Raw genomic sequence first — 26,873 nt, forward strand, 5'->3', positions numbered from 1 at the left:
ACCGCCAAGTCGAGTAAAATTTTTCAATTTCGGTCTAGTTTTCTTGATACATAACTGCTGTCTACAAAATACAAAAAGAAATGAGATCCCATCAAAAACAATACTTGTCAAAAAAACCAAGTCTCGCAACTCAGTTGTTCTACGGTAAAAAGTTGTGAGATCCATGTAATACCAAGTCCAGGCCAGGAAATCTTTAACGTTTTACATAAATATATTGACTTGGCCATCGCATGAAAACACGTGTAAATTAAATTATTTAGTGCGATGGCCAAGTCAATAATTTATGTAAAACGTTAAAGATTTCCTGGCCTGGACTTGGTATTACATGGATCTCACAACTTTTTACCGTAGAACAACTGAGTTGCGAGACTTGGTTTTTTTGACAAGTATTGTTTTTGATGGGATTACGTTTTCTTTACAATAAGTAATTGGAAGAAAAAAAATTCTATAAAAAATTAAAAAAAAAATCTCAAAAATTTTTTGACCTCTTTTTTGTCGATAAAAATAGGTCTAGTTTCATCTATTTTCATATGTACACTTTAACGTGACTCACACTGTATAAATAAGAAATAGCAAAGGTCCCAATATCGATCCTTGCGGCACACCCATGGTAAGAGGTGCTCCAGAAGACTCAGTTCCATTAATACAAACTTTTTTCTTTCTGCCTGTGAGATACGAGTTCAACAGATTAAGTGCCTCATTCGAAACACCATAATGTCGCAATTTTTTTAGTAAGGTTTGGTCTACACAATCAAACGCTTTTGAAAGGTCACAAAAAATACCAACAGCGTCTTTTTTACTCTCCCAAGCATCAAAGACGTGTTTCAGTAGTGCTACTCCAGCGTCAGTAGTACTTCTACCTTTGGTAAAACCAAATTGTTTATTGTGAAGTAATTTGTTGAAAATAAAATGAGAAAGAAGTTGATGAAATATAATTTTCTCAAAAATGTTGCTAAGTAGGTACTGGTAAAATAGAAATCGGCCGAAAATTAGAGGGGTCACATTTATCACCAGCCTTGAACAATGGGATTATTTTACTTAATTTCATTAAACTAGGAAAGCAACCTTGATCAATGCATGTGTTAAAAATGAATGCAAGGTGAGGAGCTATGGTGTCAATAATTGTCCCAATTATACTGACAGAGATTCCCCAAAGGTCCTCGGTTATTTTCATATTCAATTCTCTGAAGGTTTTAATTACTGTATTACAATCTATATGCCTGAACTGGAGTAGGTTTTTTTTTGTTTTAGTTTAGTTTTATTGGTATCAGGTATGCTCATGACTTAGTACTAACATCTCTCGAATCGGTAACCCTAAATCCTGGGGGGCACCAGACCATTCTGGGGTGCCTGGCCTCCCGGTGTATGTATACCCAACTTATGGATTTAAGCGTTGAAGAACTCTACTTTGGAAAAAGCTTGTCCCTCGATAACTCTTTAGTACGACACCATTAATACAATAGTAATTAATATAATAGTAAAAATTGACGTATTTTTTAATAAGTCTACGTCATACGTTTAGAAAGTATACATTGCTTAAAAAATTAAATGTTTTCAATTTCAAAAGAATTTCCTTAATATTTTGTAAAAAAAAAACAGATCTCTCCGGCGGGGAATCGAACCCCGGTCTCCCGCGTGACAGGCGGGGATACTGACCACTATACTACCGAAGACTTGTGCACTGAGGCGAAATTATGAGTCACATCAAGTTAAACTCTGTATCTAATCTAATTCTGCATCTTATTCATCTTTAGGAGCGATTTTGCGACTGGATAAATCGAAATATCTACATACAATACACAATACGTTCCAAGATATTTAAAATGGCTAGCTATTTTGAATATTCAAAAATAGGTATGTACCTAGGTGTACGCTGTTGGAATGTTGGAATCTGCCAAATGATCTGATAGCCAGATAACATTGTTTTCTAGTGCGTGCACACGAAATCAATGTTATAGTTTGCATCATAATTTGCAAATTCAATACAGACCATTGAAACAAAAGAATACATGGCATAGTTGTAACGGATGTCGAGTTTAAAATAGTAGAAAGGCCGCGTCGCCCAGCTCGTAAAGAAAAATGTGTGTAGTGGCGGGAATATAAACTACAAGTTTCGTACAAAATATTAACACACCTTTGAGGTGGGCCCTACGGCCGGCGCCTGATATAAGTCCTAATACAATCACGGTAGACTGGAAGGAGGTAGTGGCGGGGTGGAAAAAGAAATTTCAGTTTGTTTCCTAAATGTTTGACTATTCAAAATTATTTGGAAGTCCCGCACCGGTTAGGAGACGGGCTGGGTAGTAAAGAGAAACATCAAAATGTGTCTTATAACATTTATTGATTTTATTGGTACCTACTTTATAGCTTAAACTTATTCTAATGGTCAGGCGCGTCATTTAGCTCGTTGACGATCTCGGTGGGCTGGAAAGAGGCGGGCGTAGAATCTTCGTCATCGCTATCAGCGGCGGGGTGTGACGCGACGAAGCGCTCGGGCTCGCGCGACGCGGCCGCCGCGGCGCTGCCCGGAGCCGAGTACTCGGCTTGGCCGGACTTCTGAGAAACAAGATTTTAATTAAATGGATTGTTATGTATTTTTTTTTCTTGGGAATATCGAAAGGTAACAAATGTCTTAACGTTTTTTCAAGGGACGCGCGCTGGTAGCTTCCAGAGCTTTTCCAGCTTCACCGGGCAGAGTGGCGAGTACAGAAGGTACTCTAGCCGTTTGGCGATCGTTGGTGCGCGTGCCGACCGGCCGTATCGAGAGCATAAGGCGCCCGATCAGTGGCGAACCCAACTAGAGGGTTGCCCACCGCGGTGTTGGACCAAAGTCCAGCCTACGGCGGGCTCACTCTAGTGGACCCGATCGAGGGGACTACGGACGCGGCCTGAGGGCGCCACGGTAGGCTCGGACCTCGGCTCAGGCCGTGTCCGGGGGACGGGTTTGGTGTCTTAACGTGTAACCACAGATCACAGAGACTAAAGGGAGATGTGACAAGGGGGCGGGGCTGGTGTCGAAGCAATATGCCCAAAAACAGAACACATTGCTCGTAACAGCAATGATGACAGCAGCGACGTCATAATGTAAACAGTTTACATTGCTTGCGTAGTAGGTACTAAAGATTATTCGAACGTTGAGTACTGATACCGCAGTGGATAATGAGCACATATTTTGATTACTTTGTGTGTGAGTTTCGAACTCAGCGCATTAGTTGGCATCTCTCTATATCTCTATGCGTGTAAGTGTGACTTGATGGATTTTTTCCCAACGAGTAACAGTATTAGACGATCCGGTTAGACTGGTTGGGAACAAACGCCTTGTGGATTACATGTAAGCTCTGCCCTTGGTGGCTGCGAGCTCATCGTCTACCATCACATAATAAGATAGTCCAAGCTAAAAGTTTAATAAAAAAAACTATTATACCGCTCTATGCATGTGGTACAGACAACCTGAGTAAATATCACGTTTATCTTTCAAGCTATAATATAATCGCACTGACCTCGTATTGCGCATTGCGCTGCTGGATTTGATCGAGATCGAATTCTAGGGTCACGACACGAAATGCACGTAGAGCATATCACCAGCAGCTGAGTATTTACTCATTTGTGCTCCGTCAAATTCTCGTCATCCCTCACCAATACTCACCATCACGCGTGAGATCCAATTTATGCTATAATAGTATCTCACTGACTGCACAGTGCGCGCATAATGAGGATCAGTACTGTTGTAGAAAATTCAATAAAACTAGTATCTACGTTAATCTTTAAGACATAAGAAAGATATATCTTTTTGAATTATCCAAATCGGACCATTACTTACGAAGATATTAAGTAATAAACATAGGCCGTTTTTGCCGCTAAAAGTCAACGTACGCAGGGCCGCGTGACGTCACTATATCCGAATCGAGCGCAGCCGGCGTACTATTAGGATGGAAAATATTTTTTTCCAGCTAAACTATCAGTTTTAGAAAAAAACTTAATAACATTTATTCATCAAAATAAAGTAACCTATCGACCAGTAGGTAATTTTTCAAGTCATACCCAGTTTCTGGCATTTCTGGCATGGGAGGGTGTCATACACAGCTTCTGGCCGAATGGGAGTCATATCCAGCTTATGCTTATGGCCTGGGGGGAATATATGGGGGGAAATAGTACCTATCTCTGTAACTGGTTGCTGTTCTCTCCCTGGTTTATCTTAAAGATCGCTTCAAAGAGATGTGATCATCTAAATTGTGCAATAAAGTCTATCTCACTGACCTCGTAGTGCGCGTTCCTCTGTCGTATCTGGTCGAGGTACATGTCGTAGACGTAGCGGGCCATGTGCGGCATGTCGCGCACGCGCAGCGTCAGCGCGCTGGGCACGCTCGCCGCCGCCGCGCGCTGCGCCGGGTAGCGCTCGCCCGGGACCAGCCCAGCTCTAGTGGCCACGAGAGCAAAGTCCAGGGCTTACAAGCAAACATAGCAAAGACGTCATGCTAGGGTCACGCAGAGCATGTCACAGATCACATGAGTAGGCACGCTTCTCTTCATCACTCACTATCACGTCTCATAAGACGCGCTCGCCTGGAACCAGCTCTAACTATAGAGGCCGCGAGAGCTTAAGACCAGGGCTTAAACCCACGGTAACGCAATGACGTAATACGCTAGAGTCACTCAGAACATGTCACAGGTCGGAAGGTGAGTAGGCATGCTCCATCTAAGATCTCGTCATCACTCACGGGTCTTGATCCAATCTGAAATAATATCATACTGACCTCGTAGTGCGCGTTCCTCTGTCGTATCTGGTCGAGGTACATGTCGTAGACGTAGCGCGCCATGTGCGGCATGTCGCGCACGCGCAGCGCCAGCGCGCTGGGCACGCTCGCCGCCGCCGCGCGCTGCGCCGGGTAGCGCTCGCCCGGGACCAGCTCCAACTCTAGTGGTCGCTCGACTAGCTGCGCAAAGAATTAGATTTTTTTTAATGAGGGTTTTCGCGAATGAAAGATCCGCTAGATGGCGGGACGTGGATGTGGGGTCTGACTGCTGCGTGATTGGTGGATTTTGACATATCTGTCAATGTCATGTCAAAAATAACCAATCATGCAGCATTTGGACCTCGCGTCTACGTATTGCCATCTGGCGGATTTTTCATTCGCGAAAACCCTCATTGATACAGTCATCATCATCATCATTATCATTTCAGCCATAGGACGTCCACTGCTGAACATAGGCCTCCCCCAATGATTTCCACAATGGCCGGTTGGTGGCGGCCTGCATCCAGCGCCTTCCCGCTACCTTTATGATCGTCGAGCATGTTATGATAAATACTGAGCGGGAAGCCTATTGATGCAGTGGCCCATTGTTTTTTCTATATTCGTTTTGTGTTGTTATTGTTTATAATTTGTGCTTACTGTGATCAATAAATTCTATTCTATTCGTATGATTTAGGTCGTCGGTCCACCTTGTGGGTGGGCGTCCTACGCTACGCTTTCCGGTATGTGGCCACTACAGAAGCTTGCTGCCCCATCGGCCGTCAGTTCAGCGTACTATATGCCCTGCCCATTGCCACTTCAGCTTGCTAATTTGTACAGTAACATTGAACAAATTCCACCACCAGCCATGGCCATACCAACCTCGCGGTTATTGTGGCCGAAGTTCTTTGTTCTACATTGTAACATTGAACAGCAGGTACAGAAAACCAAAAATAATGGTAGGTAATACTATGTCAACAGCATTCACCTCAGCATGCCTAAAGGGCATGTCAAGAAGCTGGTCTTCCGCGGACGCCATTGTTTTTGGCATTGCGTATCCTTTCAAGGTGACACGGACTTGAATTTAATTAATTTATTTCGATATCTTTTAGAAGGGTGCGCAATACAGGGACTCTTTGACATTGATTCAATTAAAGAATACAAACAAATTTTAATATGGAAAAAGCTTGGATTTGTATGTAGGTATGTTGAACTATTAAATTTTTTTATCAACAAAGCATATCGGTACTGCGTATAAATTTTACGGCCCACACACGGGTTTTCCAGAAATATTGGCAAAAGAAACGTAAACATCGAGTGTGTTTTTTACTATCTATGCTATGATATGCTATTTGATATAGTGACTATAATATGAATTTAGACACCGAACATCTGGCCTGTAAAAATATTTATGTTCACATGGTTTTCCCAACGAGTCCAAATTGATCTAAATTGGTGGGTATTCCCAATGAATATTGGCACTGTTCATTACTTTCTCGTACCAGAATAGAAATCGTAGAAAATTGTAATTCAAATGAATCGAGGCCAAAATCATTGACATTCAGTTTCGGTGAATATAACACAATTAAATGTCCCAAGTAAAAACCTCCACGCACACGTGGTCCAACGCTAGTAAACAATAGAGTGCGTGTGCACAGGCTTGTTCATTTCCCCACAGTAGGCATCGAACCCTATCGCATCGGCACAGTACCGATCACCGACGTATGTAAACGAAACAGTGCTCGACTCTGAGACAAGCTAAATTACACCATATGGTTGACGACATTGAGTAGACATTTTAAATACCTTCGCAAATGAGACTTTCTGTACGTGGTACTATCGGCAACAGTGTTAACTGCCCATTGCCAGTCATGTCATCTCGTTCTATCGCAAAGAATCACCATTTGATTAGAGCAAGAGCAAAAACGGAAATGGATAGTTAACAGTGTGGCCGTGTGTACTTAATATTATTTTGTGGTCTTACCTGATTGAAGGTGGGCTGCAGTTCAAAGCAATTTCTGAAGAGGTTGGCACGCGCGAATACGTAGAGGCCGAGGCGCGCACGCGACGCGGCCACGATGAGACGACGCAGGTCGCGCACGTGGCCAACCGCTTTGGTGCGCACCAGCGATACCAGGGCGATGTCGTTCTGCTGCCCTTGGTACTTGTCCACTGTTGTCACCTGATAAAGGAGAAAATGTGTAGCTAAATATAGCCAGAGTGCTAAATATTAAGTAAAGTGACAGTCTTAATTCCAAAATCGCTTCACAGAGAGGAGTAACTAAATTGTATCATATTACTAATACCAGCGAAATAGGAATGTTTCCTGGGTCAAAAAGCAAGAGTTTTAATTAGTCCGTCAGTTAACTTATCAAAAAATACTCTACACGTATTTTTCACTTTTCAAACTAATGAAAATTTAAAGAGATAAAGCGCGCCAAAGTTCATAAGAAGAGGCCCGTGACGTCAATGCTTGCATAAAAGTGCCGCACGTTGTGACGTCGTGCGGAACTTCAACGCACCATAACTATGTAATTATTTGTTAGATTGACAAATAAAAATATATGTGTCCAATATTTTTTGATATTAAACATGACGGACTAAAAAAATTTTTTTAGGAAACTAGCCTATTATACATGTAACATGGGTTTGCCGCTCAGCTCGCGCATCGCCCGTAGGGAAGCAAAAAGATATGTGAAGCACCGTGAAGGTCGCGAGAAGCATCTAAGCTGGCTGTTGGTCGGTGTGTAAATCCTTGGGAGAGTTTGTCCATCAGAGGAAGTCTTTTTTTTATCCACAACGAGGAATCTCTTGGCCTGTATCTCACCTGATGGTAAGTGATGATCAGGCCGAAGGTGGAAGCGAGCTTCACCCGGAATCCTCAACCACAGAGGAACTGGCTATCTTATCTCTAACTGCCGGAACACAACAATGCTGTTAACATTGCTGTTATGGCGACAGACTTACTCGTAGGTAAGATGGATTTAGTTAAAACGTCGACGTTGAAAAAGATACCTCTGGATTTCATTACAACTAGCATTATGTTCCGCTATTTAAACAATTTCTACTGCAGTTTTGAGTGAGCTGTCCCGAATACTGTATTTTAAAACCATTAACGAATTGCTAACAGTTTTGGGCTGTCATGTTCATATTGTTGCTGTCCGTCTTAGTTACGAGTTTAAGTGGCTTAATGGAAATAAAAGAGTGACATTTTTGTAATGAAAAGACCCGACGAAACACTAACTACGAGTACGTTTAAATTAGACTTTTGAATTAAGGATATAGTCATTAGAAAGTTAGCAAAAATGAATCAAATATTTATAGTAGACCAATGTCTTTTGGTGATGAAAGATACGATAATATTATAATCTATTTATCTTTGCGGCCTTAAGGTTATCCACCTCCAACGTTATCAGATTCTATTATGTAATATTTATTTACTACCTTAGCCTTGAAGTGTACAACGATTTACTGTACTGTCAAGTATGTAAATTAACGACTTGACACGAAACATATTAATTTGTTTGGTTTGACCAAATCTGCGAATTCTAGCAATTCGAATTGAGTCGTAATATATTCAGAAGGCATTTCACGATATACGAGTATGTAAATTAAGTTGCCATTAATGCCCACACACCATGTTCAAAATTTTATTGTAAGCTTGATTGACGTTAATTTATGAATTGCTACAAAACATCAATTAGTGGGTAGATCGATTCTGCGAACTGCTAGCAAATGGAGACCGAAAATAGTAAACGTTTTGCGATGTATGTAAATTAACGTGCTATTAATGTGGCCACACACCACGCTTAAAATTTTATTGCATAGTTGACGACTTATTTTGACAGCTTTTGCCCGCGGCTTCACCTACGTGAAATTTAGTTGTCACAGATCGTCATAAATTATAGCCTATATGTTATTCTGGGTTATAAAGAATAATACTGTGAAGTTTAATGAAAATCCGTTCAGTAGTTTTTGCGTGAAAGAGTAACAAACATCCATCCAGACATCCAAACTTTCGCATTTATAATATTAGTAGGATTAGTAGGATCATCGGTTTTCCGCAGTCTTCGATTGTAGTACAAACTCAAAGGTATGCTTTTGAATAAACCAAGTTTAAGATCGGTATTACAGAATACTCTGATTTAAACCAGATTTAATCTCAAGCATAGATTAGCTCTGATACTTAAATTTTAAAATTTCACTAGTAACAGGCTGGATGATGTTGAGTGTTAGATGCTATTTTGCTACAAAAAATGTAATATCCTGATAGTTCCATTAGCGTGTGCTAGGCCGCACGGATTATTATTATGCTTAAAAATTGCCTAAAGCAAATGAATTTGACCTTTCAACCGTGTCAAATTACATCTTTATGTCATTGCTTACCTTGTGCGGTCTCCCTATGAGCGGGTTTTCGGCGCACCTCTTGTCGATGACGTCACGGATCAGGTGCTTCTGGCCGTTGTATGTGGTGAGGATGGAGATCCGTTCAGCCGGCCAGCCCACCAGTCTCATGTACATGAACACTGCCACCACGTATTCTGCTTCTGCCAAGTTCTGGTGGCAAAAGGAGGTGGTAAATAGTAGGAATTCTAAACTAATAAACTGGCTAGATTGAAAGGGTTAACAATATCCACATTGATGAGATGTAAAGTATAGTGCAGAGAAAGGAAGAGAAAAAATAACACGGTTTGTATACGGAGGGTTAAATAAAGAAAGAGTAGAAGATAGAGGATAGGATAAGTGGAGGCCATAGAGGGTTTATAAAAGATAAAGTCTCATCCACATTATGATTAGTATTAAGTTGAAGTGGGTTGATGTCACCACCATAGAGAGGTCAAGGAAAAAAAAAGAGCCAAAGTAAATAAGATGTGGTAAAAAATTAAGTGAGAAAAAGATGGGGACATAATAAAACACTTCGTTCGGTTGAACAAACTACGAGAAACACATAGTGCCAACATTAGCAGATTAGCAGAAGTACCAACATTGTACAGTTTATTTGATGTTATTGAGTTGCTATAATTTAACAGGACATAGCCAGGAGATGAAAAGTAGGAAGAGATAGAACGATTGAAGGATGGTTAAGAAGAGATAGAGGCTGATAACAGTGGGCAGAAAGACACGCTTCTTCTTATCGTTGTCGACAACAAACCTACACAGTGTCAGCCCAAAACTCCGCCACAAGAGTGGCGTTGTCAGTAGCCTTCATTAAATCTTCCTGCGTGCAGTTGTCACACTTACCTGGTAGAAGTATGGGCTGGGTTCTGTCTCGCCGGCGCCGTTGAAGTCATCCACGTTGATCAGCTGGAAGTCGTACCGAAGCCCGGCGTTCGCCGCGCGGTACTCCGGCTGGCGCGTCACGTGACCCAGGTCGCCGAGCGCACGGTACCGCCAGCGGTATAGGTTGCAGATGCTGCACGCGAAAATGGTATTATCAGGCACAGATCACAGAAACTAAAGGAAGATGCGAGAAGGGGGCGGGGCTGGTGTCGCAGCAATATGCCCAAAAATAGAATACATTGCTCGTGACAGCAATGATGACAGCAGCGACGTTATATGTGTAAACAGTTTACATTATTCCAACTTTGAGTACTGATATCACAGTGGATAATGAACACATTCAAACTATAAGACATTCAATCGAACGTCACTGCATATGTAGTGGTGCTGTACGTACATTACTTGCAACTTGGTATGCGAACGAATAGTCGCACTGAATGCAATGTGTGCATGACACATTCTCCGCGACGTTTTTATTTTGATTACTTTGTGTGTGTGAATTTCTAATGCGACACTTGGTTTCGAACCCAGCGCATTAGTTGGCATCTCTCTAGATCTTTATGTCGTCAGATTATTGGTTAGATACTAGCGCACATAATTGCGTGTAGGTAGTTTGACGACTTCCTATCAAGAGGTGTGGGTGGGACCTCCCAGTTATATGGGTTTATGACCTGTTGAGGGACAAGCTACATCTCTGTAGATCATGTGTTATGTATGTAGCACACAATATTCAATACAGTAGTAGTAATCAATTAGAACAGGGTTAAACAATAAACGGTTGAATATCAGAAGCAAAAATTGATTACTAAATGAGCAAATTAAACTTAACAGAGGTTCGATTGCGTGGCCTTGCTATCATACCTACTAATTGCCATCTGTTCAGTATTTAATTCAGAAACCACATGTTAATATGGCCAGTTTTGTGATTACTTTTAGCGTCATCACAATCACGATTATTACAACTGTTGCAGTTGTCAAGTATTAATTTGCAATTTATAATCCGTCTTACAAAAAAATAACAATGCACGATCGAGGATACTACTGCGCACAAAAACAGCTGTGGCATTTCCATTAGCGACGCATATTTAAGAAAGAGTAGGTAGGTGTACGGTTTGGCGACAAGTTTAAAATCCTTTATTTTTTCGTTAAAGCTTCTAAATTTAAAAACGACTTTTGTAATAGGATTATAAAAACAATTCCTCTCACAATACTCGCTTTAGATCAGCACAAATTTTTTTTCTTCGTGGGAGCAGTCAAATATAAATAATAAAACTTACATACTTTTCAGTGTACACGTCCCAAATGTGATATTTTATCCACCTCTTTGGAACGCCATGAGAGCTGGTGCTAAACATAATTGAAAATTAATTTTATTTAATACCACAGCTTCTTCATGCTAAAGTTAAATCTCATAGATTTCCTAAATCACATCTTCTAAGAAGCTATAAATTATTTTAATAGAAAATCTCATAAAACTAGACGGATCGAAAAGCTATTTTTAAGTTTTACGACACATAGCTATGCCAGAAAACATTTACGTCACTTTTACACGATTAAATTGTCTATAATATAAACCCGTTTTATTGAAGAAATCTCGACGTTTACAAGGACGTGTGATTCAATCAGAGAAGAATAGGGCCACCCATTTTTCCGTGGATGTCGTATGAGGCGACTAAACCAAGGCGTTTAGTCTGCGTCCGCGATAGCGTGCAAGATGGTTGATTGATTAGACGACTTGGTTTGGCTGAAGCTTAAGGGAGTAATATGCTAACATCAGGCCTCCTCAACAGGGCAGAGCGTAGACTAAATTCTTCATGTACGGTCAACAGCACGTCAACGTAAACACTGTGGTAACATCTTACGTAGTTGCGATACGGGCGACTTTGCAACGAAAATGTATAGCTTGATGTGCTGTCGACTGTACCTATGGTAATTTAGCAGAGAATGTACGTTTGGTTCCTGTTGTAGAGACTAAATGATCTGATGAATGACAAGTAAATGATAAACCTACCTTGGTCTAGCACGACCTTGGGCGTCGAGTTCAACGTAGGGCACCCCAAGCCTGACCATCCTAGTAAACAGGCTCTGCTCCATATTGCAGTACTTCTGGAAGGCCATGTTCTTGACCACCGGAGGCAGCTGGTGGTGGTCACCAATCATGATCCAACGCTTCAGTCTCGACCGCCCATCTTGAGGGTTTTGCAACAGCAAGGGGATGAAGGTTTCGATCTCCAGAATTTGGGCCGATTCTTCCATGAGTATGTTGTCATATTTGAAACCTAAAACAATAACGTGTACGATTTACGAACTAGGTTTCATAACCATGGTACTTTGGCAGGCTGGCAACGACTTCGACACTTCGACAGTGTCAATTATGGTACAGTCAGCGTCAAATCGTTGATGAAATGAAAATCCAAAGTGGCCAAAAAGTTGACAAAACAATCTTATTCCAAGTAAATAGCACGACGTGTTGCGAACTTTGTCTACTTTTTTATGTAACTTTAAAGATTTTGTTATTCTGTTTGCCAAATAAAAAAGTTTCTATATCTAATAATGACATACCCATCTGCACAAGCTCGGACCGCTTCAGGGCTGCGTGCGTGCACGTCATAGCGATGATCTTGGCTTCCTTCACGAGCAGGTACTTGGAGCGGTCCAGTCCAGACCGCAGCAGTTCGAACGCGCGGAACTCTTCCAGCTCCTCGAATATGTGGTCAATGTACCTAAATTGAGTTTAAGGAGTCAATCGAGACGTTTTCTTAAAAAGTCTATTATAAAAGTCACCTATTTTCTGCTAACAGGGCATTAAAATGCGCATTTGCACGTCCCAGTATTACTGTATGTCACACCACAGTAGATGGGCTGGACATGGACAATAAATGGGCAAGTGCTGAAAAGTCCTCATCTATTGATCACTCTCACTCATAGCGGGATACGGGGGAGTGACAGCGAAAAGTTAAATCAGAATATACAGTAAAGATGTTAAGGAGTAGCCCTGCTAATTTACCGATAGAAGCCTCTGTCTGAAAACAAATAAACAAGTTTTGTTCTGGGAAAAATTATTACAGTTCGGAGAGATGGTTATGTTTTTTAATCTATTTGATCTTTTGTAAAACTGAAACATTGGTAAACGAGTTTACAACATCGATGCAGTACTTCTATTTAGCGATCTTATTCATATTACCTGTAGCAGCTTTTGGCGATCTCCATATCAGCTTCATACGATTTCCTCGGGAACAGTGGTTTGGGCGCGTCGTCGAAAAACTCATGGAACGGGAATTCCTTGCTGACGGTGTCTACAGACTTCGACTGAAACATTGCAATACAATATATTTTTAGGTCAAAGCATACATGAATTTATCATAATAACAATTTTTATGTGATGAAAATGTACAACGAATTTCTTTGAATAGTAAGTGGTGTATCATATGCGCCAACTAGCATTGTGATGTGTTAGCTCGTACCTATTCAGAGGAAGAAATTACCATTGCACAAAGTGAACAATTGAATAATTTGCACACTGTGTATATGACACGCGATTCTGATTACTGGAATACATTCGATTTTTACATTAGAATTTGTGCGAGGGTTTGTTTAATAATAAAAATAATATATTTATTTACATAAACAGGGCTGTCAAGTTGTTTTAGATCCTAGGAGTTGCAGCGATGTGAAAAAGTGGTTAGTATAGTCTGAGATTGACCTGGACACTCGAAAACTTGTCCAAAAAATCGCCAGCCTCATCTGCGTCCTCAGGACAAACATGGTCTTCACTGGTTGGTATTTATTAGCGGTCAAGGATCTATCCTCGAAGCATTCTATCCTTACAGCAGTGGCATCTAGAGGCGGCAATATTCCCGACTGACCTGGTCGGCCGCGCACTTGTCGAGGAAGGCCTGCCAGCGCGGGCGCACGTGGTACACGTGGAAGTGGTGCGCCAGCTCGCAGGTGGCGCCCGCGTCGCCGCCCGCCTCCAGGGTGCTCTGGAGGCGCCCCACGTGTTCGAGGAGTTCCATTACAGCGGTGGGATGAGACTAGAGGAGACCATAGTCCTTTAATTACCTAGTCGCTTGCGCACTTGTCCAGAAACACTAGCTAGAGGGCGCCTGCGTCCTTGGAACGTACCTGGTTTTCACTTGGGTTTTTAATGGCAGTCAAGCATCTATCCAAGAAGTATCCTATCCTTACCGGAGTGGCATCTAGAAGTGGCAAAAGTCCCTGACTGACCTGGTCTCTCGCGCACTTGTCCATTCCTCCAGGGGATGCCCGCGTCTTTGGGATAAACCTAGTCTTCACATTGGTTTTTATTGGCGGTCAAGGATCTATCCTCGAAGCATCCTATCCTTACAGCGGTGGCATATAGAGGTGACTATAGTCCCCGACTGACCTGATCGGCCGCGCACTTGTCGAGGAAGGCCTGCCAGCGCGGGCGCACGTGGTACACGTGGAAGTGGTGCGCCAGCTCGCAGGTGGCGCCCGCGTCGCCGCCCGCCTCCAGGGTGCTCTGGAGGCGCCCCACGTGTTCGAGGAGTTCCATTACAGCGGCGGGATGAGACTAGAGGTAACTATAGTCCTTGACTAACCTAGTCGCTTGCGCACTTGACCAGAAACACTCGCTAGAGGGCGCCCGCGTCCTTGGGACAAACCTAGGCTAGTCTTCACATGGGTTTTTACTGGCGATCAAGGATCTATCCTCGAAGCATCTTATCCATACAGCGGTGGCATCTAGAGGTGGCAATAGTGCTTGACTGACCTGGTCGCTCGGATGTTTGTACAGAAACACCCGTTAGAGCGCGCCTGCGTCCTTGGAACGTACCTGGTTTTCACTTGGGTGTTTATTGGCGGTCAAAGATCTATCCTCGAAGCATCCTATCCTTACAGCAGTGGCATCTAGAGGTGACAATATCCCCCGACTGACCTGATCGGCCGCGCACTTGTCGAGGAAGGCCTGCCAGCGCGGGCGCACGTGGTACACGTGGAAGTGGTGCGCCAGCTCGCAGGTGGCGCCCGCGTCGCCGCCCGCCTCCAGGGTGCTCTGGAGGCGCCCCACGTGTTCGAGGAGTTCCATTCTTTTCGCTAGCACGTAGTTTACTCGGCCATATCTAAGTGGAGAAAACAATGGCGGTAAATCTCAGAACAATCACTTATTCCATATTTATCCTCTCTAGTATAAAATGTACATAGGTAACTTGAGGATATAGCACACTATTGTAAAGCTATCGTTCGTTCGTTTCAGACAAATGACGTCCACTGCTGGATAAAAATGAGATATAAATACATAAATTACAGCATTTTTAGTTTAGCTATTTCATTCTCCAAGATATAATGACATAGACTAGGTATTTAATTTTTCATCAGAAAGATCTCTTAATCATTATTTACATTTCAGATTTGCCTAATGACGCACACTTGATTATTTCGTGTGCACTATAAACGTAGACAGATAGATAGAACTCATTTTATTATGCACCATACAAGACAAAAATAGGAAAAAAAAGAAATACACAAAATATACTGCATAATATAGGCAGTATTACCGCTATAAAGCGATATCTTCCAGACAACGTACCTCGAGAAGTCCTTGTCAGTCTGCAGCGCTTCTTCTCCGTGCCCCAGACGGAGCAGATGCCTCTCATCCACATCCAGCTCAGCCACCTTCTCGAACAGCTGATTCAGGGCTTGGTTACTGTGCGTCACTACCAGAGTGCGTTGCGACGGGAAGTTGTGGTACAGATTCGATATTATTTGTACTGCTACGTCCGTTTTTCCTGGACAAATAAAAGGTCGTTTTCAAGTGTTTGCTGGACAAATAAAAGGTAATTTTTAAGTTTTCTTTTACGTAGTAGCTATAACACAGTACGCGTGGAAAGCGTTTTTCTGAAACGGCTAGTTAGTAAATCAAGGCGACTTTTTATATGGGACTGATGCCCGTTTTCACCATCAATCCCTAATTTTTAAGTGACCCCTATGAAAACAAAATGCCTGTTATGTGTCACTTAAAAATTAGGGATTGATGATGAAAACGGGCATGAGTCCATCATAGCAGAGCTATATCTCAATCTATCTCTGTAATATACATACAAACAACTATTCATTCATTTTATTTACGAAATACATAACAGCGATCACTGTTTAAAAATATAGCAACAGTTTTCAAAGAACTGTCTGTAACTGATATCTGGCCTTAATATATTCTTTTATGATCAACGATTCAATGTTAGTGTTTTTTATCTCTCATTCGTAAAAGCCGACCACATGGTCCGCAGTCAGAATCAGAATCAGAATCAGAATCATAATCAGAATCATAATTTATTTGCTATAAATGTGGTACAGGAGATGGATACAGTTAATGGTTAGGTCTCACAATTAGTCATTTCTGACATGCAAATATTAAATTAATTAATTATTAAACATTTCAACAAATTCCATTAAAATATTATCAATGTAAGATGTCAATATAAATGTCAATAGTAGATACTCAATGTCAAAAATTCAGAAATTGTCGATGTCAAAGATTCACCAAGCATAATTCAATAACGATTACATACATAATTGCAAATGTCATCTAATAATAATTTATAACATCAATATAATTATTCAAAGACTCTTATTGACTTATCTGTTAAATATTCCTGCACTGTGTAATAACATTTGCTAACCAATAATTTAAATAAGCGTGTCTTAAATGCTCGAATAGGCAGTGTTTTTATTTCATCTGGCAATTTATTAAAAATTCGTACTGCCATTGGATAGCAGTTGTCACTTTGCAAGGATGTGAGCATTACAGGCAGTGTCAGTTTGTTTGGATAGCGTCCACGATAATTTGTATTTACTTCACTATTGCTTCTGAAAAGGTAGGGGTGCATCTTTACAAAACAGCTCATTTCAAAAATATAGATGCAGGGTAATGTTAAGAGCCTTAATTTTTCAAAATAAGGTTTACAACTTGTCCTAATGGATAGCTTACAAATGGAGCGTATGCATTGCTTTTGAGCAATAAAAGCTCTGTCTGAGTCTACTGAATTGCCCCATAATATAATGCCATATCGAAGCATAGAAGCCACATATCCATGATATGCTAATAAAGCAGTTTTTTCATCTGTAATGTTCACTAGGCGCCACAATGCGTATGCAAACTTATTAATCTTATTACACAGCGTATGTATGTGTGGCTTCCATGTGCACCTACTATCTAGGGTTATCCCCAAGAAGACTACTTCATTACTTTCGTCAATGTTTTGTCCATTATGCTGTATTGATAGTTTACAAGTTTTATTATTTCTCTGATTATGAAACTGAATATATTTGGTTTTTTTAATATTAACTTTCAAATTATTATTCTTCATCCAGTTGATTACGTCGTTAATTGTATTGTTAATGTCGTTATTATATTCTGTCAATGAGTCATATGTATTTGGCATCACCACCGATACATCGTCAGCAAATAATGTACAAAAATGTTGCGTGGATTTTGGGAGGTCATTAATATACAATAGGAATAACAATGGGCCAAGGATACTACCCTGCGGTACGCCAGTGATCTTATTTTGTGTATATGATCTATATGTCCTTTCATTTAAATATTTATCTAGATTTCTAATCTCTACGTATTGTAATCTTTCGCTTAGGTAAGTTTTTAGCCAATTGTAGATTTTACCTCTAAGGCCATATTTTTCACACTTAGCTAAGAGGAGTTCATGCGATACGTAATCGAATGCCTTACTCATGTCGAAAAAAATTGCCGTAACTTCTTTTGATTTGTCTACATGGCTCATGATTTTGTCGATAACTTTAAAGGTAGCCAGAGCTGTTGATTTGCCTTTTTGAAAGCCATTTTGATTTTTATTTAAAATGCTTAGTTTGTTTATAAAGGTTGTCAACCTGGCAAACATGGCCTTTTCTATAACTTTTGATAATATAGGTACTAAAGCAATTGGCCTATAATTATCTAATGTGTCAGTGTTTCCAGATTTGTGTATAGGCTTTATAATGGTTGTTTTTAATTTTTCAGGGAAAATGCCCTGTGTAAAAGACAGGTTAATTAAGTAACTCAATACTGGCGCAATTACAGTTTTAGTAGCCTTGAGAACTTTTGTAGGGATCTCATCATATCCTACAGAGTTTTTGTTTTTGAGATTCGCAATTATTTTAGTTATTTCATCACTGTCAGTGGGAAATAGAAAAATTGTATCATTCACATACTGGACGTGGTTGTGGGTATTATTTAGCACATTTGTCGTGCTATCCCTATCGCCTAATATTGCAAAATAATCATTAAAAAGGTTCGCTATGTCATTTGGTTCGTATATATTTTTGCCGTCATGTGTAATTTTTTTTATATAATTTAATTTCAAATTACTAGAATTTTTTATTAGAGTCCAAGATGCTTTACATTTATTTGTACATCGATGGTGGAAGTATCAATTAATGTAAGGGTCATTTTGGCCAAAATGAGTTATATATACCAACGGATTCAGAATTTTCGGCTCTATCCATTGGTATACTTGAAATGTTGATATCTTTAAAAAAATGTCCCTTACCTTAAACATTTTTAGTCGTCTGAATACGACTTTTGGGGAAATAAATGATTTAAAGGACGTAAATTCCTTTTAATAATACAATTCAGCCCTTACCCTAAACTGTTGGTTTTAACTTTTGAACTCATTGAACCTTACTTCATTTTAAACTTTTTGATTTATCATAATTAGGCCCTTACGTTAATATGCTTATAGGATATCAATTACTTTTTTTGGTGGTGATATGCATTTAATGCCTCCCACTCCTACTACACTTATGAACACTAAGTTGTCTTGGCTCTATCTTTTTTCTGTTCATTTTTACGCAGTTGGGTTTTTGACCGAGGGGCTGAAGGCTCTTCAGAAGCTGTTCGATTCCGTCATCCTCGAAGGAAAAACGCCTACGGTATGGCACAGAAGTGTGGTGATACTCTTCTTCAAAAAAGGCGACAAAACCTTGTTGAAGAATTATAGACCCATCTCACTTCTGAGCCATGTCTACAAGCTGTTTTCGAGAGTCATTACGAATCGTCTCGCTCGTAAGCTCGATGACTTCCAGCCTCTCAAACAAGCCGGTTTCCGAAAAGGCTTTAGTACACCATATACATACGCCACGGCAGATTATACAGAAGACCGAGGAGTATAGTCAGTCACTTTGCCTGGCGTTTGTGGACTATGAGAAAGCTTCGATCGAGACCTGGGCAGTACCTACTACAGTTTCTCCAACGGTGTCAAATTGACTATATCGATACATCGAAGTGTTGAAAGGCTTGTACGAAAACGCCACATGTCGTTCCGTCTTCAGGATCAAGACTCGAAACCAGTTGCAGCAGCAGACAGGGGGAACTGAAAACTCCAAAACTGTTCACCACCTGGAGAACTGCTTCTGGACTGGAACGGATTCGGCATAAATATCAACGGTGAGTAAATAACCCACCTTCGATTCGCACTCTAAAGGTTGAATACTCTACACTCGGCAGTTGTTGACAATTATATATACCTAGTACAAACAGTCCAGTTAGGCTGGTTATAGTGTCACGCGGACCGTCCAGTGCGGATCCGCTCTACACAGCCGATCTGTAAACTTCGAGGAAGCGTTTTAGAGTAATGCGGTCCGCAGGAATCGCTCGCTCCCTAGCAGTTCATACAGATTGGCTGTGCGGAGAGATCCGCACTGACGATCCGCGTGACACTAAAACCAGCCTTAGGTAGGTCCAACTTCGAGGAAGAGGTCAATCGTCGAATCCAACTCGGCTGGCAACGTTCAGGAAGCTTCGCGATATTCTTACGTCTGAAATATCGCACTGTCTCAAGACAAAAGTCTTTGATAACTTATGGATCTGAGACGTGGTCGCTTACTGTGGGCCTCATAAGAAGACTCAAGGTCAAAGGCGATGGAGCGTGCTATGCTCGTAGTGATTGAACCAGAAATGACGTGATCCGCAGGAGAACCAAAGTGACTGACATAGTCCGCAGAATCGCTAAAATCAAGTGGCAGTGAGTGGAGCTCGTAGCTTGCAAAGCTGATGGCCGCTGGGGCAGAAAAATTCTTGAGTGACGACCACGAGCTGGAAGACGTAATGTGCTGCAGACCTCCACTAGGTCGACCGACGATCTGGTGAAGGTTGTAGGAGGTGCCTGGATGCGGGCGGCGCAGGACCGGTTGTTGTGGAAATCCTTGGGGGAAGACCTTTGTCCAGCAGTGGACGTCATTCGGCTAAAACGAACGAACGATGATTGAAAAAAAAAACCTAACTGCGTAAAAATGAACAGAATAATTAACTTTTTAAAAAAATTAAACCGACTTCAAATGCGTGAACACAAAAAAAAACTAAAAATTAAAATTATTGCGTATAAAAAAGTTCATCCCCAATTTTCCACCCTTGGGGGTGAAATATTTTCTTCAAATTCGCATGAAACCACCCTTTTGATAATACCTATTCAACAAAAAAATAATCGTTCAAATTGATTTATAATCGGCGGAGATATTGCGTATAAAAAAGTTCATCCCCAATTTTCCACCCTTGGGGGTTGTTTTTTCTATTATTAAATTTAAATGGGACCACCCTTGAGGTATTACCTATACGCCGAAAAAAGATTTGTTCAAATCGGTTCATAATTGGCGGAGTTATCGCGTAACAAACATAGAAAAAAAAAAAACATACGGGTCGAATTGAGAACCTCCTCCTTTTTTGAAGTCGGTTGAAAAGATAGAAACAAGACAACTTGTTCACAAATGCAGACGTACGCATCATCAGTGACTAAATGTTTTGTTGGTGATGTGTATTTGATGCCTCCAACTGCATTTGTGAACACTAAGTTGTCTTGTTTCTATCTCTTCTCTTCGTTTTGTTAATGAAAACTCGAATGCAACCTCTACTTACATCAGGTTTCAATGTTAAAATTGTCAAGTTACAATAATATTACTGTCGTATTTATTCTTAAATGTACCTTACAACATACATGACATTCCATACTGTGAAATTTCAACATTGTAAGGTACAGTCATGCTCGTTTCTTTAATGTAAGGGACATGCTATCTTTTAAACTACCCGTTTTTCGAAAATTTGGCGTTTATATTATGAAAGAACAGAAAATTCTAAGAAACTTTGCCATAGAAACTATTTAAATCGTAACATCACATAAAAAGATATTGAGGTATAAAGAAAAAAAAAATCGTTTTTTGGCTCTCCTGAAAAGTCGTGTTTTGTCCCTTACAGTAATTGATATTTCCACCATCGACATGTCCCTATATATTTTTTATTACAGTTTTTTTGCGAGTTATTTATACATTTTTTTAATATGGTTGTATATTTTTTATATTTGATTTTGTCGTTGATATTATGTCTATTTTTATAATATGTAAATCTTAGTAATCGCTTTGTTTTACATGACAACCGTATACCTTTCGTTATCCACTGGCTTTTTTTTCGTTTTAGAGCTATTTTTACTCTTTTTATTGGAACGCATAATTTATAAAATAATGTAAGGATATCATGGAAAGCATTAAATGCCCTATCCAAATCTACCTCATTATAAACCTCAGACCAGGATAAACTTTGCAGGCATTGCTTAAGTCTAATCATGTTTTTTGGGCTGAGATCTCGTTTATTAATAAAGTAATATTTTGCACTATTGGATTTGCTATCTATTGGGATTTCCAACGATTGAGCTGTATTGTGATCCGACAGTCCAAGATGGTGCACTTTGCTGTTAGCTTCAAGTATATTGCTGATTATCAAGTCAATACAGGAAAGTTGCCTAGTAGGTTCCTTTATATGTGACATGTAACCATAGTTCTGAAGCAACCCTAAAAAATCCCTACAAATTGAAGTGTCTTTTAATGTGTTAATATTAAAGTCTCCTGTTATAATGATTTTCTTCTTAATTTTAGTTTTAAGTTTACTAAAAAGTTTACCTAACTTGTGAAGGAAACCGTTTAAGATAGTTCTTGTATTTTCAGGAACCCTGTATATACATATGACTAGACATTTATGTTCAGGCATCTCAATTCCACAACATTCAAAATATTTTTCTTCGGACATCTCTTTTATATAAGGTAGTTTTCTATAATCTAGTCCTTGCTTGCATAAGATACATACTCCGCCGCGTTTTTTATTTTTGCGAGAGTAAGATTCAGCAAGCTCATAGTTTGACAGGTCCAAGTTACTTTCATTACCCAATCTTAAAAAAGTTTCGGAAAGGCAAATGATGTCTACTTCATTGTACGTCCTAGATAATTCGTCCAATGCAACTAGAAAAATATCCCGTTTACCAAGTATTCCTGCTATATTCTGATGAAGCAAGACTAATTTGTGATCAATATTATCGAAAAAACTGCTTATTATCCAAATTAGATTTGCGCGAGGGAATAATATTTTCCTTTAAAGGACTGGTATTTATATTTTTTTCACTGTAGTTTAAGTCATTTAAAATATTTGTTTTTTGGTTTTTACAAGAAAAATAGTCTGTTATTTTAGTACAAACTAGCCTTTTATTTGGTGTTTGTTTTGATGCGATAAAAGTAGTGATATTTTGTCTAGTTAAGCAGTAGCGACTTCGTGCACTTGATAGGTTTTTAATAAATTCATTGTCATACCGCATATAGTCAATTTCAATATTTATTTTAGTACAAATGATATCCAGTAATGAAGTGCCTTGAAATTGGTTATAGTTAATATTTATGAATTTACAGTTTGTATAATTTTTGACAGTCATTTCTAAATCATAATTTAACTTTGATACATTTAGATTGGGATTATTGTATACACTTAATAAAAATATCCTATTATCCTTATAATAATAAAGTACATTACATAGTTCGGTCATTAAGTTATACGGGTTTTTGTCAGTAGTACCTACAGACAACACAATAATGTCATTTTTATCAAGTTCAAGTAGATCATAATTTTTCAATATTTGTGAAGTAGGAGCATGCGGTTTAATATAGCTCCGCACATCATAAATGTCGTTCCATCTACAACGCCTACTATTTACAATTTTCGGACCTATACCACAAACTTGTTCCCCTCCTAATATGAGGATCTGTGGTTTTCTGTTGTTACTCTGGTCAGTTGATCTTTGATTGCACAAATCGTTTCTTATTTCCAATTTCAGGTCATCTTTTTGGTCAGTACAATGGTTGGGTCTGGGTAGTATTTGAAGTTGAAGTTCACTTATCTGATTTTTTAGACTCTCAATTTCTTGATTGGCCCTTTCAAGAGATTTTTGTAATTCAGATATTTTTGTTTGAAATGTTGCAATTTTTATGTCACTAGCACAATTTTCTGATATTTTATTTAGTCTTGGTGGTGTGAAAAAATCAAAAGAAGTAATAGAATGCCTTGTCTTAGAGCAGCTTTCTTCTCTGAGTGGTGTTTTACAAATGTTTTTAAGCATTTGTACGTCCTTAGTTAACTTTGCCATAGATCTTTTTAGCTCAATATTTTCTAGAAGAGTGTTTTCCAATTCAATTCGTGTAGATGTTAGTTCTGCCGTTAGGACATTTAGTTTTTCCCGTAGCTCGTTCTCTGTCATTTTGTCACTAAGCACAGTGTGCTCGGCGCTTTTTGAGAGTCTTTCCGTTATTAAATAGGAATTTTCAGATAAATCGCTTCCTATTGGAGTGCTAGTGTTGTCAGGAATCACGCAATTTTCTTCAGATATTTCTGGTAACGATGAAGACGTATCCATCAATTTGTTCTTTAAAGGAGATTTTTTCGCAATTTTTTGTTGTTTGTTTTTTCTATAGGTGATATTATTTTGCTCCGAAGGATTTGTTGTTATTATTTTATTCAGCAGCTTAATACACGAAGGACATTTCCAATTCTGTTTTTTTGTCGAGTCCATTAATCGATATAATTTCTCTGACATTCCTAAACAGTCAAACTCATAGTGGTTTTTACATTTAGAACACAATATTGTGTCTTTTTTGTTAGTGTTAGATTTACACTTAAAACAAAGAACCATTTGCGCAGAAGTTTTCTGGTTGGCAGTTGAAGCCATTTGTTTTGAAGTACTTGCCATAGTGTGTAAGTTGGCTTATGACAAAATATCTAAAATAAAATATTTTGGAAGTACTGAGATTTGAACCACGGTCCCGCTGCGTGCAGAGTGCGATCAGTACCGTTGCGCCACCAAGCGCTTGTTTGACATGGGCGAATTTTTGGTAGAAGTGAATGAAGGAGTGGTGATTGTTCTTGAGTTCGTCGTTAACCGGTTTGTTAAATATACCGACACTTTTTATTATTGGTTTCTTCTTGACGGTGTATGAAGTAAACAATGTCTTTAGTACATAATAGTCTTATCTTGTTTTGTGGTCACTTATTGTTGTTTATTAAATATTTTAGCACTGTTATTTACACTTATAAGATGGTTCCATTATGAATTAGTAATGTTTACACAGTTTTACGCACATAAACGTCCCACAGTCACTGTTCACTTTGAAGGGCATTTTAATCGCACAGTTATTAGAGTTTTGAGTCACAAACGATATCACTTGATTATTGGACCGTGCGGATGATATGAAGTAAGTTGTAGAATATAATTACGCGTTTTTACTATTTAAATCAGTAAATTAGTACGGAGTCGATGTTTACTGCAGCACTACCGCCGCTTTTTTTTCAGTCAAGGGCGAAAGTACCCTACTAATATTATAAATGCGAAAGTTTGGATGTCTGGATGGATGTTTGTTACTCTTTCACGCAAAAACAACTGAACGGATTTTGATGAAACTTTACAGTATTATTCTTTATAACCCAGAATAACATATAGGCTATAATTTATGACGATTTGTGACAAACTAAATTTCACGCTGGTGAAGCCGCGGGCAAAAGCTAGTCTAAAATAAAATACACAGATTACTAATGCTGTCTGGTTAAAAGGAATACAACAGAAGTTAGGCATAAAATTTTACCTGTTCCCGGAGGGCCGACCACCAACGTCAGGCCTGGCTGCATTCCCGATCTGATGGCTTCCACCTGCGTAGGTGTGAAGAGTATGTTGTTCCTAAACACATAAGAATAAACAGTTTTGCAGGGCAATCGAATCTTAGTTTCTTGATGGGGCCATTGAGCGCGATTCGTGGTTTATTTTCCTATTCCAAGCATCCTAGATCCCCTCAGAATAAACTGTCAAAGACACGAACACAGAACGGAGACGTGATCCCTTTAATATGGGGCACTATGGGCCTCATAAGTTTTGTTCCTAAATATGAGTATATAAGAATACACAGTTAAACAAATGACCACAGAATGGGGATGTGACCATTAATGTGCCTCATAAGGCTCAATGTCGACTAAATGGCGATGGAACAAACTCGCGAGTTTTCCTACGTAATTGAATCAGAAATAAGAAGATCCGAAGGAGAACCAAGATCGACATAGCCCGCAGAATTAATTTAAGTGGCAGTGATATACAAATCTCGTAGAATTTATGGCCGTTGGAGCAGAAAAGTTATTGAGTGGGTAGACCGTGGACCGACGAATTAGTGAAGGTCGCGGAAACCACCTGGATTCGAGCAGCGCTGGATCTGTCGATGTGGAAGTTCTTAAGGCTTTTCTTGCTTTTTCACTTTTTCGTTTAAGGGGAGAGAACGGGGTGTTACATTCTGCCGTTGAGTATACTATACTTAAGGAGTGTTGCGTTATAGCACTGCGAGCACTGCTCAGTGCTCATAAAGGAATACACCCTGACTGACGTTTATACATCATGCTGATATATATACTTACTTCTTGGGCTCATTGTAGAGGTAGGGCCCTCTCTTGGGCTGCACGTGGGGTTGAACGAGGATCACCTTTCGCTCGTCGTCGTCATCCATCGCGTCACCCGCCTCTTGCTTGCGGACCACATTCTCAAACGTCAACCTGGTACACAGGAAAATAAAATGTTCTTAATAGCTCTTTACAGCAGTTATGGCACCACCAGATGACATTCAAAGTAAAAATATTTTTTTTACACTAGGACTAAAACGAAAACTACAGACAAACTGATTTCTTCAGTATAGTCAACCGATTTCTGAGCTTAATGAACGTGAAATGCAAAAAGATGGTCCTACTGTACTAGGAACCGGTTTCTAGCCAAAATTTTCTTAGCCAAATATGTATCTCAGTCCTTCAGTTATATTTTAACCGACTCCAAAAAGGAGAAGTTTCTCAATTCGGTCCGTATTTTTTTTTATTAGCACAAGTAAATCCTTATTTAACAGTTCGATTGTCTTTGTCTGTCTATTTTTTGGAATAACAGCCACTTGTACAAAGAAACTTATTTTATATCGACAAATAAACACTTTCTATCTCTATCTATCTATCACTAAAGGTAAACTGACCTGAAGGGCCTGACTAATTTCCGCGGGTCATCAGTCTGAACTTTGATCTCGTAGCCTGGGAAACTGTTGCGGAGATGCTCCATGTCCAGAAATGTGTCGTTGAAGTCCAGGGTCGGGATCTCATTCGGCATCCTACATGATAAACGTTTAGAAATTGTCATTTAAATAGTATCAGCACATCTGTAATCATTTGACAGTTCATAACGTACGATAAAGTCAGTTAAACAAAGCGTTCGACAGAATAATCGTACGTTATGAACTGTCAAATGCGATTGTTTTACACAATTCCACTTCAGATTGTACAGTCAGCGTCAAGTAGTTCGTGACACTTCGTTCGTTCGTTTCAGCCAAATGACGTCCACTGCTGGACAAAGGCCTCCCCCAAGGTTTTCCACAATGAACGGTCCTGCGCTGCCCGCATCCAGGCTCTTCCCGCGACCCTTACCAGATCGTCGGTCCACCTAGTAGGAGGCCTGCCCACGCTACGTTTTCCAGCCCGTGGTCGCCACTCGAGAACTTTCC

General features: G+C 39.8%; 1 protein-coding gene and 1 non-coding gene across 2 annotated transcripts in view; both read right to left on the reverse strand.

The window, feature by feature from the left end:
* Positions 1–1,601: 1,601 nt before the first annotated feature.
* Positions 1,602–1,673, reverse strand: Trnad-guc (transfer RNA aspartic acid (anticodon GUC)). Its single transcript has one exon. It is a non-coding gene; the product is annotated as a tRNA-Asp (tRNA).
* A 2,976-nt stretch (positions 1,674–4,649) lies between these two features.
* Positions 4,650–26,873, reverse strand: part of LOC135080871 (RNA helicase aquarius) — a 57,405-nt gene continuing 35,181 nt past the window's right edge. The window contains exons 15-26 of the mRNA XM_063975599.1: positions 26,352–26,483; positions 25,756–25,890; positions 24,942–25,033; positions 15,580–15,778; positions 14,929–15,112; positions 13,195–13,319; positions 12,573–12,733; positions 12,022–12,289; positions 9,972–10,143; positions 9,117–9,287; positions 6,715–6,912; positions 4,650–4,934 (exon numbers count right to left, since the gene is read on the reverse strand). Of these exons, the coding sequence (XP_063831669.1) occupies positions 4,650–4,934; positions 6,715–6,912; positions 9,117–9,287; positions 9,972–10,143; positions 12,022–12,289; positions 12,573–12,733; positions 13,195–13,319; positions 14,929–15,112; positions 15,580–15,778; positions 24,942–25,033; positions 25,756–25,890; positions 26,352–26,483 (2,122 nt within the window). The remainder of the gene's footprint in view (positions 4,935–6,714; positions 6,913–9,116; positions 9,288–9,971; positions 10,144–12,021; positions 12,290–12,572; positions 12,734–13,194; positions 13,320–14,928; positions 15,113–15,579; positions 15,779–24,941; positions 25,034–25,755; positions 25,891–26,351; positions 26,484–26,873) is intronic.

Source organism: Ostrinia nubilalis, chromosome 18 (assembly GCF_963855985.1).
Source record: "Ostrinia nubilalis chromosome 18, ilOstNubi1.1, whole genome shotgun sequence".
Taxonomy (NCBI): domain Eukaryota; kingdom Metazoa; phylum Arthropoda; class Insecta; order Lepidoptera; family Crambidae; genus Ostrinia; species Ostrinia nubilalis.